This window comes from Dreissena polymorpha, chromosome 9, assembly GCF_020536995.1.
Source record: "Dreissena polymorpha isolate Duluth1 chromosome 9, UMN_Dpol_1.0, whole genome shotgun sequence".
In the NCBI taxonomy this organism is placed as follows: domain Eukaryota; kingdom Metazoa; phylum Mollusca; class Bivalvia; order Myida; family Dreissenidae; genus Dreissena; species Dreissena polymorpha.
The window spans coordinates 42,953,130-42,967,427 of NC_068363.1; the positions used below are offsets into that span (position 1 = coordinate 42,953,130).

The following is a 14,298-nucleotide window of genomic DNA, read 5'->3' on the forward strand; positions in this document are numbered from 1 at the left end:
TGTTTTAGTAATTTAAATTTAGCTTTTGGTTACTGGCTCAAAGCTTGTTTAAGATTTGAAAGTACATATATAATCAAAGGAATATTACATTAAATGATTAGTCAAATATTTCAACAGTGTGTATTAGTTCTGTTCTGTTTCACTTTGCTCTCAAGGTTCCACCTCATGTGCCACATCATAGTAAAAGCTATCCTACTCTGCTGATACAAAACAATGTAACAAATGACTAGCGTAGTATTACATATATACATAGTGTAATCTATTACCGGTAATTGTCATAGGTCCTTGATACACAACGGCTTACAATCATTCAATAATTAATAAATAATTACAGAGAAGAAATAGAAATGCATGACATTCATCCTTACACTGATGAGTATAGGAGTTGTGTCAAACACATCATCATAGAGAATAATAATGAAACTAATAGTTCCATCCTTCCAGATATTTAAGTTACCAAGCAGGAAAGAAAATGTATGACAGACAGTTAATTGTTACCTTGACTACAGTTTTATCAAATGAATTGTCTGGTTATGCAGAATGATAATTATAGTAATAATAAAATCCTCCAACGCATAAAAAACTTATAAATAAAAAACAGAGCAGGAAATAAAATATATGACTTTGATTTCAAATTGTGTACATTACCTTACACAAAGGAGCTTTGGAGTTGCACACAAAACATCAAGCAGTCATAGGGAATCATAATCAGAAATAATACTTAACTAATCTAAGACATAAAAAAGTTAAAGAGCAATATCAAAATTAGGATGAATGGACTCAACCAACCATGCATCCACAGATAAATATTGTGCCTCTTTAATATCCTCCCTTTGTGGCATAATACATGTTATACCCACTAACCATCATCTAGAGTTTTTTCATGGGTCCAGTTTGTTCTGTCCTTGATTCGCCCAGGCTTGAAATGTGGATGATCCTCGGCCAGTCCTGTATCAAACACTGCAACTCGCACACCCACACCTACAAGATGTTACAACAGTTACTACACTAAGGCGATTGTTTGACTATATATTTGAAACAAAAAGAAAAGCCACAATAACAGTGTTTAAATGCTTTACTAATTATTACCTATAAATTAAACAATTGTGAAATCCTAAGCTAAGTTTGCTTGCAATTACCTACAGAAACAATTTCAGAATAAATCTTCCATTATAACTAGTTTTTCAGCAGAAACATGTTTGTTATGTTTAGCAACAATGGCATTTACATGTACCTTGATTAGGACTTGCTGAAAATGTAAACCAAAGATTGGCCTGCCAACATAAATATTTAAGAGCTTTGTCCATATTTCAAGTAACATAAACAGTGACCTTGACAAGGACCAAAGTGGTCCTACATGCAATCATAGGCATGTGTATATCATACATGTAAAGCCCAGGGTTGTGTCCCATACCTGTAAAACCCCAGGTTGTATTCCATAGATGTAAAGCCCAGGGTTGTGTCCCATACCTGTAAAGCCCCAGGTTGTATTCCATACCTTTTAAGCACAGGATTGTGTCCCATACCAGTAAAGCACAGGGTTGTGTCCCATACCTGTAAAGCATAGGGTTGTGTCCCATACCTGTAAAGCACAAGGTTGTCTCCCATACCTGTAAAGCACAGGGTTGTGTCCCATACCTGTAAAGCACAGGGTTGTGCTCAAACTTGTAAAGCATAGAATTGTGCACCCTACCTGTAAAGTCCAGGGTTGTATATCAAACTTTTAAAGCCCAGGGTTGTGTCCCATACCTATAAAGCCCAGAGAAGTATAACATACTTGTTAAGCCCAGGGTTGTGTCCCATACCTGTAAAGCACAGGGTTGTGCCACCTACCTGTTAAGCCCAGGGTTGTGTCCCAAACCTGTAAAGCCCAGGGTTGTGTTCAATACCTATAAAGCAAAGGATTGTATGCCAAACATGTAAAGCCCAGGGTTGTGTCCCATACCTATAAAGCCAAGGGTTATATGCCAAACCTGTATAGCCCAGGGTTGTATAACATACCTGTAAAGCCCAGGGTTGTGTCCCATACATGTAAAGCCCAGGGTTGTATACCAAACCTGTAAAGCCCAGTTTTTTGTTCCATACATGTATTGCCCAGGGTTTTATAACATACCTGTAAAGCCCAGGGTATGTCCCATACCTGTAAAGCCAAAGATTATGTACCATACCTGAAAAGCCTTGGGTTGTGTGTCATACATTTTAAGCTCAAGGTTGTGTCCCATACCTGTAAAGCCCATGTTCCACAGAATCTCTGCCTGCAGTGCACTGGTAATCTGCAAAAAAGTGGGTGCTTTCAGCAGATTTTGAAAATTGAGAGGGTAAACATGACTGTTCCGTAGAAAATATAAAAGGTCAAATACAAAACTGCATGGTCAACAAATAAAGATGATTACTGTATATTTTTTAAACATTTTTTTTGCATGATAATTATCTTGACAATTGTTTGTAAATAATTTTACGCACATGGATTAAGCCCAGTTACACAGAATGAGTTTCAATGAAAGGTACCTGTTTTGGTATGGCCCTCAGTAGGTTACGTCCCCTTCTTGAAGGCGAATGCCAGTAGGCTGCAGCCTGAGATACACACAAAAAAATACAGGGCTTTTTGGCTGATTTGAGAGCCAGTATTGGATCATCTTTCAAATTAAAAAAGTATCTTTTTATAAAGTCTTATCACAAATATTCACAATTGATGGTATTACTTTAAGGTTTTGAAAAAATACATGTTCAGGGTAGAAATGCAGACATTCAAAGCTTCAATAACCATTTAACTTCTTCTTATTCAATTTGTCTTCCATCAATAATAAGATGACAATACACGGGAGAGCCAGGCCTGGCAGTGATAATCGTCCTGCAGGGAGCATAATGCCCTCGGGCCATTTGCGACCTGGGGCTGATAATCACTGCCCGGCCGGCTCAACCATGTATTAACGTCTATCATATATATATCTTACTTTGTTTTGTTTATCTTTGTTTTGTTCTTTCTCTAAAATAAATTACAGAACCAGCTTTCCGTTCTTTTATTTTCATTCAATTGATAACGCAATTTATTATGTATTTCTAAGACGTAATTTCTGTGACGAAAAACACCAGTTTTAGCTATTCGGACGTGAAAGGTTTATATTAAATATTTTTGAAGCATCGAACGAAAACAAAAACATATTTCGGATTGTGCATTTGTCATGCATAATTGGAAGCTTTGATAAAAATCTTGTAGCATAATTGGAAGCTTTGATAAAATTCTTGTAATCGCTCCGACAAGTCATTCTTGTAAATCGTGTTTTTGGTGAAAGTGGTTAGCATTCGCTACAATCGTTTAAAAAAGTGTGATTCAAAATAAATATAGATAAACGGATAAAATAACAGAAAACAGATTGCACATTGGTGTTATTTTATTATTATAAGCATCAAATTAAAGTTGTCATAGAGGTAAGTGTGTCTATACTTTTTTAATTTTGCTGTTTTGTGAATCCTGTTAAAGCTCAGCCAGAGTTTCAGTTTCAATCGATATTTGCATTATCCAAATTGCGTGCTACCTGTCACTAAATAATCTAATTATGATTGATTATTTTGTTGATTTGTGGCTAAGACTGAATGTGGACGCCATTTTTTTCAGTTGAACGTCATGCACACACATTCAGAGGACGGAATATAATAATCGGCCCTCGCGTAAGGGCCAATTATTTATAATGACCCCGCAATGGTGATAATGGCATGAAAAGCTGTACAATTTTTTTTAATATGTATAGTAAGGTTTGTATTATTATTCATTTAAATAACATTAATCAAACAATTATCCCTTTCCTTAATTTAAGGTTAATATATACTAAACTTCTCAATTCAGCATACATGTATTACCTAAACATTTAAAACAATCCATGACTATTATGAGCAAATAAAGAGGGTTGAGAATAAATAAAATGTATATAAAAATGAAATATAAAATAGATACATCCCATTTACACTAAATCGTCCATATTCTCCATTGTTATATGAGTCTTGACCTGGAATTATGGAGCTCCATGACCTGGGAATATGGAGCTCCATGCATGTGCAGTGTCATCCCAGATAAGCTTGTGCAGTCTGCACATGATTATCAGAGAAAACCTTTCCTGCCTAAACTAGATTTTTGTTACGCAAACAAAAAATTTTATCAAAGGGAAGTGTCTTCTCTGATTAGCCAAAGCAGACTGCAAAGGAAAGTGTCTTCTCTGATTAGCCAAAGCAGACTGCAAAGGAAAGTGTCTTCTCTGATTAGCCTAAGCAGACTGCAAAGGAAAGTGTCTTCTCTGATTAGCCTAAGCAGACTGCAAAGGAAAGTGTCTTCTCTGATTAGCCTAAGCAGACTGCAAAGGGAAGTGTCTTCTCTGATTAGCCTAAGCAGACTGCAAAGGGAAGTGTCTTCTCTGATTAGCCTAAGCAGACTGCAAAGGGAAGTGTCTTCTCTGATTAGCCTAAGCAGACTGCAAAGGAAAGTGTCTTCTCTGATTAGCCTAAGCAGACTGCAAAGGAAAGTGTCTTCTCTGATTAGCCTAAGCAGACTGCAAAGGAAAGTGTCTTCTCTGATTAGCCTAAGCAGACTGCAAAGGGAAGTGTCTTCTCTGATTAGCCAAAGCAGACTGCAAAGGGAAGTGTCTTCTCTGATTAGCCTAAGCAGACTGCAAAGGGAAGTGTCTTCTCTGATTAGCCTAAGCAGACTGCAAAGGGAAGTGTCTTCTCTGATTAGCCAAAGCAGACTGCAAAGGAAAGTGTCTTCTCTGATTAGCCTAAGCAGACTGCAAAGGGAAGTGTCTTCTCTGATTAGCCTAAGCAGACTGCAAAGGGAAGTGTCTTCTCTGATTAGCCTAAGCAGACTGCAAAGGAAAGTGTCTTCTCTGATTAGCCAAAGCAGACTGCAAAGGGAAGTGTCTTCTCGGATTAGCCTAAGCAGACTGCAAAGGGAAGTGTCTTCTCTGATTAGCCAAAGCAGACTGCAAAGGGAAGTGTCTTCTCTGATTAGCCAAAGCAGACTGCAAAGGGAAGTGTCTTCTCTGATTAGCCTAAGCAGACTGCAAAGGGAAGTGTCTTCTCTGATTAGCCAAAGCAGACTGCAAAGGGAAGTGTCTTCTCTGATTAGCCTAAGCAGACTGCAAAGGGAAGTGTCTTCTCTGATTAGCCTAAGCAGACTGCAAAGGGAAGTGTCTTCTCTGATTAGCCTAAGCAGACTGCAAAGGAAAGTGTCTTCTCTGATTAGCCTAAGCAGACTGCAAAGGGAAGTGTCTTCTCTGATTAGCCAAAGCAGACTGCAAAGGGAAGTGTCTTCTCTGATTAGCCTAAGCAGACTGCAAAGGGAAGTGTCTTCTCTGATTAGCCTCAGCAGACTGCAAAGGGAAGTGTCTTCTCTGATTAGCCTAAGCAGACTGCAAAGGGAAGTAAGTGTCTTCTCTGATTAGCCAAAGCAGACTGCAAAGGGAAGTGTCTTCTCTGATTAGCCAAAGCAGACTGCAAAGGGAAGTGTCTTCTCTGATTAGCCAAAGCAGACTGCAAAGGGAAGTGTCTTCTCTGATTAGCCTAAGCAGACTGCAAAGGGAAGTGTCTTCTCTGATTAGCCTAAGCAGACTGCAAAGGGAAGTGTCTTCTCTGATTAGCCTAAGCAGACTGCAAAGGGAAGTGTCTTCTCTGATTAGCCAAAGCAGACTGCAAAGGGAAGTGTCTTCTCTGATTAGCCTAAGCAGACTGCAAAGGGAAGTGTCTTCTCTGATTAGCCTAAGCAGACTGCAAAGGGAAGTGTCTTCTCTGATTAGCCTAAGCAGACTGCAAAGGGAAGTGTCTTCTCTGATTAGCCAAAGCAGACTGCAAAGGGAAGTGTCTTCTCTGATTAGCCTAAGCAGACTGCAAAGGAAAGTGTCTTCTCTGATTAGCCTAAGCAGACTGCAAAGGGAAGTGTCTTCTCTGATTAGCCAAAGCAGACTGCAAAGGGAAGTGTCTTCTCTGATTAGCCTAAGCAGACTGCAAAGGGAAGTGTCTTCTCTGATTAGCCTAAGCAGACTGCAAAGGAAAGTGTCTTCTCTGATTAGCCTATGCAGACTGCAAACACTAATCTGGGTCGACATATTACCACATGCATTAAGCCCTGTTTTCTCAGAGCACATATTTCAAGTTGCTATCTTCAATATTGCAAAAGCTATGGCCAATTTTAAAGTTTTAGGGCGGACAGAGGGACTGACTGACAGACAGACGGACGGAGTGACGGACAGTTCAACTGCTATATGCCACCTTACCGGGGGCATAACAAGTGGTTATTTTTTAATTTCTACATATGGACAAAAAAATAATCAAGCACTTTCTGTACAGAATGATGCCTGTGAAACAAAACCTACTACAGCAAATGTTCTTACCAATGAAAGACTTTTCCTGTTTCTTGATTTACTCATGGATTCTAGAGTTTCATAGGGTTTGTAATCTTCTTCATCTGTAATGAAAACAATTTGCATACCATTGAAGATTTAAAACTGGATAGCTGTCTATTGACACCATATGTCATAATATGTACAGCAGCAAATTGTAATAATAAAAAAATATAAGGGGCATAACCTGAAAAAAACAACTTTAGATAAAAACAAGAGCTGTCACCATAGGATGACATATGCCCCCGAAAAATGATTTTTCAAAACCTAAACGTCAATTTCGAAACCTAAACGCAGACCCTAAGTTCAAAGTCAAGGTCAAAAGGGTCAAAATTTGTGTGCGTACGTAAAGGCCTTGTCCATGTACAAAATGTACACATGCATACCAAATATGAAGGTTACATCTGAAGCGACATAAAAGTTATGAGCATTTTTTGAAAACTAAACGCAAAGTGAGACGGACAGACAGACAGACAGATGGAAATGCTATCACTATAGGTATAACAAATTCTAAGTTAGTTTAATTATGATAAGATAAATATTTAATTAATACATGAGTACTTCAGTTCATCTGGCTAGTTATCAAACATGGCCACTACACTAATGTGACTATGGTAAAAAAACATAACCACAGTTTCATGTTAGTCCAATTCAAATTTCTAAAATACCGGTAGTGAGGGGATATCAACCTGGATGCCGCCCTTTCACCACAAGAGTTACCATATGTCTCATTTTTAAGTAGCCATATAAAAACCATATAAAAAGTATTTTGTGTCCAAAATATTTGAAAATCCTATATTTAAATGTAATTTATTATAGAATAATACTTTTCACACTTTAAAATGAACATTAACTAGAAAAATGCATATAAATCATCTATGCAACATGAGGTAACAAATTTGTGGTCAAATGAGCCTTGTTCTGGGAAAACTGGACTAAAATGCTTGCACATAAAGTGTTGTCCCAGATTAGCCTGTGAAGTCACCACAGGCTAATTTGGCAACCCACTTTGGTCTAGACTGGATTTTGTTCAAAAAAGACTTCCTATCAACAAAAAATTCCAGAGAAGCAGAAAGGGTCCTCCCTGATACGCCTGTGCATACTGCACAGGCTTATCTGGTATGACACTTTACACACATGCATTTAGCCCAGTTTTGCCAGACTAAGGCTCATCTTAAGACATGGGTTACCGTGCAAGTACTTCAGTGTGCGCACCACCTTCCTATGAGGCACCACGTCTCTGATAGCAGGGTGCCTTTTAAGGATGCTCAGATCTGGCAGTGTCCGTTCAGTCATCTGCAATGTATAATACATGTACAACCAGAGAACTGCATTTTAATGTGTAGCATGGTTTAGGGTTTTCAATATGCATTGTTTAAGGAGGCAACATTTTTATAAGAGGGGCTTCTAAGGAGGTTGTTTTCATGTTTTCAACCTGCCCCCCCCCCCCCCTCCCCTGAAAATTTTGAGATGAGGACATAATTGTGGCAGTCTAAGGGTTTTCATGACTACTTTAGGCACTCAATTATGTCAGTATTTATACATACATAGAAAATACTACCCAGGTGAACTGTTGTTGAAAGGGTGTAGTAAGAAAAATATCAATACAATAAATTTCACATTAAAAGGTTTTTGCAAAAAGATACAAGAGGGCCTAAAAGGCCAAAAGTCGCTCACCTGAGATAACAAGATATTATTGGGACAAATCTTCTGACCAAGTTTCATGAAGATCGGAAAATAAATGTGGCCTCTAGAGTGTTTACAAGGTTTAACAATAGCCATATTAGGAAAAATGCCCCGCCCCCTGGCAGCCATGTTTTTCAACCAACCGGCATCATTTTTGAACTCTGATTTCTGACCGAGTTTCATGAAGATCGGGCTATAAATGTGGCCTCTAGAGTGTTAACAAGATTTTACTATAGCCATATAAGGAAAAATGCCCCACTCCTTGGCAGCCATGTTTTTCAATCAAACGTAACCATTTTCGAACTCTTATCCAAAATATCAATAAGACAAATCTTCTGACCAACTTTCATAAAGATTGGACAACAAATGTGGCCGCTAGAGTGTTAACAAGGTTTTACTATAACCATATAAGGAAAAATGCCCCGCCCCCTGGCGGCCATGTTTTTCAACCATCCGGCATCATTTTCGAACTCGTCCAAGATAGTATTGGGATGAATCTTCTGACCAAGTTTCATGAAGATTGGATAATAAATGTGGCCTCTAGAGTATTAACAGATTTTACTATAGCCATATATAGCCATATATGGAAAAATGCCCCGCCCCTTGGCAGCCATGTTTTTCAAGCAAAGGTTACCATTTTCGAACTCATCCAAGATATCATTGGGACAAATCTTCTGACCAAATTTTATGAAGATCCGAAAATAAATGTGGCCTCTAGAGTGTAAACAAGGTTTTACTATAGCCATATAAGGAAAAATGCCCCGGCCCCTGGCGGCCATGTTTTTCAACCAACGGACATCATTTTCGAACTCGTCCAAGATATTATTGGGATGAATCTTGTAAGCAAGTTTCATGAAGATCAGACAATAAATGTGGCCTCTAGAGTGTTAACAAGATTTTACTATAGCTATATAAGGAAAAATGCCCCGCCCCATGGCAGCCATGTTTTTCAAGCAAACGTAACCATTTTCGAACTCATTTAAGATATCATTGAGACCAATCTTCTGACCAAATTTCATGAAGATTGGAAAATAAATGTGGCCTCTAGTGTTAACAAGGCAAATGTTGACAGCGCACAACCTACGACGGACAAAAGGCGATCACAAAAGCTCACGTAGTGCTCAGGTGAGCTAAAAACAGCACAAGGTAAATACACTGTGTTTACTTAAAGGGAGAGACACTGTCTTTAGTTAAAGGGAAAGACACTGTGTTTACTTAAAGGGAAAGACACTGTGTTTACTTAAAGGGAAAGACACTGTGTTTACTTAAAGGGAAAGACACTGTGTTTACTTAAAGAGAAAGACACTGTTAGATGCAGCCTCAGCTCGTCTGAGAGTGCCAGACTTGAGGGCCCACATAAAGCAAGCATATATCATTACCTGAATGAGATCAAAGTCGCTAGGATAGAGTGCTGCTGGGTTGTCCCTCTCCACAACGGACCATGCCCGTGCTGGGACCCCATGAAGGGCTGACTGGAGGTAGCGTAGTCGAGTATCATGGTCGTAGTATCCAGAAAACAAAACCAGGTACTCTACAGGTACAAAAAGTAAGAGATTTTGGAGCTTTGTTTTGGACCAACTAGGCTAAATACATGTGCGTAAATTGTGGATCCAGATTAGGCTATGCAGTCCACACTATTTTCGCATGAACTGGATTTTTGCTAATGACAGATTTACTTAAAACAAGAAATTCAATAAAAGCGGAAGCAGTCGTCCCTGAACAGCCTGTGCAGACTGCATAGGCTAATCTGGGTGCAGACTTAATGCACATTCATTTATCACAGTTTTACCAGAATGAGGCTCATTAGATTCAGTGAGATTTTTGCACTCCCAAATGATGTTTGGCTAGACTATAGGGTTGATTGTTTTCTTTTACTTTTTTACAAATAGATGCATTAAATAATTTCGTATTACTTTAATGTTCAAGGGAATGTTTATTCCCCCATATGTTCTAACAATTCAAAGTATCATTTGTTTTCTTACATTACAAAAATATCATGTCCAAGTTTCTGGCATTTGGTGATATGTTCTTGATCAGAAAAGTGTGGACATTTAATGCAATTTATGTTCACTTTTCATTTTAGAACACAACTGGAACATGTGACAATAGTGATAAAAACCCCTATGACGTACTTGTGACAATAGTGATAAATACCCATATGTACTTGTGACAATAGTGATTACTCGTGACAATAGTGATAAATACCCCTATGTACTTGTGACAATAGTGATAAATACCCCTATGAAAATCAATGTAAACTGTTGACCAGCAGGGCATGGCCAGTTGACCTCTGGTGCATAGTTTCAACAAACTGTGTAGAGCATTTCTGGATGATACTTCATACCAAATATTAAACCCATCGTCTTTGTAGTTTCAGACTATAAGATTTTCAAAGGTTTTCTGTTTGAAGTCTATGTAAAACTGGTGAACACTTAAGTTCAATAAAATACCTGTAGTTGAAACACTGAAATGGGGATGTTACATGATTTCCCTACATAGAGCATTATGCTGATAGCAATGTCGACATTTGGATGAGTCATATGGACTATTTGGTGAATAGTCTAGCTAAAAATGAAAAAGTAAAATATTTACCATGGTCTACAACAGATGTGGTGAATTCTGTCCTCAAAGTTTGTGTAGGGAGGGACATGTTACAAATCTGCAACCAGTCCTGCTTTGCATCTGAGTGGACTGGCTTACTCAACAGCACCACCAAAAAAGCTATTGTAATAGTCCACCCCATTTGTTATATTTCCAATTGAATAATTTTTAAGAGTTATTATTTATACCCACTACATTGTATCTACTTTTCTCATTAAAGCTCCATGAAGTTACATTTCAGCATATAACTTAGGTCACTTCCACTGGCTCCATTGTTCTGAAGTTTGAAGCCTACAACAGACAAAAAATAATACCAATTAAATATTGCAGTATATTTAACACAATTAACTAGAAATGTGTCTGTTGGCCACACATTACCCCATATTCCACTTTTTACTTAAAACTCCACTTATGTCCTAAAAACAGAACCAAAGTACTGAGGTGCACAAGTTCACATGCTGGTCAATACGTACATATAGATCACCATGGTACGACAATACTTTATGATTGACATGAATGATTGATATCGCCGTGGCATAGAGGATATATGGTGTCTGTCTAGCGATCGGGAGGTCACAGGTTCGTTCCTCACTGTGGGAGCGTTGTTTAGATATCCCCCAAAGACACTTGGTACTTTTTCTATCCCGGTTCCAAGACTCCTTGTAAAGTCGAGTGCGCCTTTAATGGCTGAATGTGTTCATGCTCCAGAGGAGCCTTGCACTTAATGGGAAGAAGAAGAAAGTTAAGTTAAGAAATGTAATTTTTTGCTAAATAAAGGTGCCACAACTTCTGCTGTGAAGAAAACATCCAAACCAAAATATGGAGGTGCACAACGTCACATGCTGGTTAATATGTTCAATATGGAGGTGCACAACATCAAATGCTGGTTAATATGTATAAATGGAGGTGCACAACGTCACATGCTGGTTAATATGTTTGTCAAAGATCAGCCCTTAGGCTCTAGCAGCAACTTGTTTGAGTTACGGGCTACATTAAAAGTTTAACATTGTAAAGGGTTCCAAACTCCAGTTGTGTTGCACAATGTGAAACCATTCTATGCTACGTGACTTTTTTTGTTTTATTGTCCTCACAAAGAGGTGTTGTGGCATGCTTGGAAAAAATTGAAAATATATATCATACGATTTCTTCATATCAAGCGTATCCTGGTATCAATACTTTTGTTTAAGAACGAGGCTCTTGTAATGATTGTCACTGCAGGCAACAGTGCAAACACAACACTTTCATTTGTTTATGTTTTTTTTATTTAAACGTTCAATTTCCCCTATTCTCAGAAAATGTTGCATGAAAAATTCAATCATAAGAACTCTGCTTACACTCTGGCGTCAGGTGATATATAGAGAATAACAGGTTACTGCCTGATCTTTTAGTAATATATCAAGCAAGGCTCAGAATTATATAACAGCGAGGCTTGCCCAGACGTTATTTTATTTTATGCGAGCCTGATATATTTCAAAAAGATCAAGTAGTAACCTATTTTTCTGTTTATCATACCTCTACGTCCCCAATTTTAAAGGAATAATGAACAAATCGCTACAAAGCTGCATTTTTAGTGGGAAAAAATATGATTTTTGTCGTATGACATGTATTTTGCTGTTTGGCTTTAAAAGATCTTCAGAGCTTGTTTTAAAATGTTCTTATATACCCGACTTTATAAATAAATATTACTTGACTTGACCAGAGGATATTGTCTGATTTAATTATTTTTTATTGATGATGGTACGATCATGCTCAGTGACAAAAACAACTAATTAAAATCAGTTGATAGGACTGTTTAACTTGCATAACCCATTGCTGCTTGCTCTGGAAATCCTGAGGTATCAATTTAACTTATGTGTGGAACGTATGTTGTAAATTCAATAAGCTGGAAGAAATCAGTAAGTATTGTTTATTTTTGTTCTTAATTTCGCAACCGGAAATAAGGCACATTTATTGACCGAGGCTACATAACACTAAACTTGCTATTCAATAAAAGCTCAACACAAACCTGATTATAATGAACATTAACAGTATCGGTTACATATATTTATCGTAGCGCTGGTAATCGATCATTGAATATATTCGTAAATGTAACGTTTATGGTGGCGAGCTAAATTTTTAAAAATTACACACATGATTAAATGCATCTTCAAATGCATTCCCTTTGACGTGCATTGACCTCCACTGGTACTACACTCGGCATCGTACGGTATGGCACTATATGGACGCTTCGGTTTATTTGTACGAATGTTCGATGCTGCCATCCGTAGATACTTGGCAACAGCTTGTTACTGTTTTGGGTGAGGAAAAACTCTTATCACTTGGAGTGCCTTTAGCCATAGTTCCACAATGCAACTTATGTTTTGGTAAAGCTACATCAACATTGTACACTGATATAACTGTAAGCCCATCTGGTGGGCCCACAAAAATGGCAAAAATATAATTATATATAAGCCTTGTTCTGGGAAAACTGGACTTAATACATGTGCGTTAAGTGTCGGTCCAGAATAGCCTGCGCAGTAGGCCTATGGTGGATTTTCGCTAAGAAGAGACTTTCATACCGTAAAAGCAGAAGAGACCTGCTCACAGGCTTAAGAATTGAAAAATGTAACAATTTTGTGTCAAATATTCCAAGCATAAAAGTAAAAATTCAATATATTTTCCGAATCCCAAATGAACAAGTTTCGTATCCCTCCGAGAGAAAAATAAGTTAAACAATGAAAACAAACGCTGGTCTGAAACGAAGAATAGACTTCATTCACATACATTTCTTTCACCTATCTTATATATGTGTAGTTATACAGATTTAATATAAATGCTCAATTTTTAATGAACGATTTTTTTCGTTTGCGTGATGATCATTTCAACGTCAAATATTTAATAAAATAAAATTTGGAAAAATAAGGATGCATATATTATATTAAGCATTTATTAAATGGTTGCTGAACACATATGTATCATTTCTATAACTGCTCCGCCAATGTTTGTTTATGAATACAGTAGTAGTAGAAGCAAAGTCGTTTGAATAAAATGTACATTACCGCTATATGCATGCGTCCTTTCAATAAACTATGCTTAAAAGTAGTAATTTCTCATTTAAGTGCGAGCTATTTAAGGGCTGAGTTCAAATCTCACAGGAGAGTTGTGTCCAAAAAATTTCTTTCTTTTCTCCGTGCAAATTTTGAAAACCAAAGAAAATGTTATTTATTGGGCGAGATTAAGATCTCGCATCAGGTAATCATTGTGACCAAAGTGGTGTGGCTAAATAAACTTCATATGGCTGACCAACCAATATAATTGACCAAACCTCACCTGACAAACCAATAAAAGTAACCAAACCTCACCTGACCAACCAAAATAAGTAACCAAACCTCACCTGACCAACCAATATAAGTAACCAAACCTCACCTGACCAACCTATATAAGTTACCAAACCCCACTTGACCAAACGATATAAGTAACCAAACCTCACCTGACCAACCGATATAAGTAACCAAACCTCACCTGATTTCTCAGATTTTTAATTACACCTATAAGGATAATTGGTGACTTCTGACAGGTGTATATCGTAACTATAAATAGAATGTAACAGCCATTAGTCAGTCGTACACCATTTTACGATTTCAAA

General features: G+C 37.7%; 1 protein-coding gene across 3 annotated transcripts in view; it reads right to left on the minus strand.

Moving 5' to 3' along the window:
- The window catches only part of LOC127844565 (membrane-bound transcription factor site-1 protease-like), a 42,272-nt gene extending 29,641 nt beyond the window's left edge, over nucleotides 1–12,631 (minus strand). The window contains exons 1-8 of one of the 3 annotated variants that reach the window (XM_052374918.1): nucleotides 12,480–12,631; nucleotides 10,665–10,964; nucleotides 9,452–9,603; nucleotides 7,577–7,682; nucleotides 6,378–6,451; nucleotides 2,509–2,574; nucleotides 2,225–2,273; nucleotides 865–981 (exon numbers count right to left, since the gene is read on the minus strand). In XM_052374918.1, coding sequence (XP_052230878.1) covers nucleotides 865–981; nucleotides 2,225–2,273; nucleotides 2,509–2,574; nucleotides 6,378–6,451; nucleotides 7,577–7,682; nucleotides 9,452–9,603; nucleotides 10,665–10,815 — 715 coding nt within the window. In that variant the 5' untranslated portion in view covers nucleotides 10,816–10,964; nucleotides 12,480–12,631. Of the gene's footprint in view, nucleotides 1–864; nucleotides 982–2,224; nucleotides 2,274–2,508; nucleotides 2,575–6,377; nucleotides 6,452–7,576; nucleotides 7,683–9,451; nucleotides 9,604–10,664; nucleotides 10,965–11,146; nucleotides 11,168–12,479 lie in introns of those variants that run through there. The other 2 variants (XM_052374920.1, XM_052374919.1) reach the window with 2 other exon arrangements.
- Nucleotides 12,632–14,298: the final 1,667 nt, after the last annotated feature.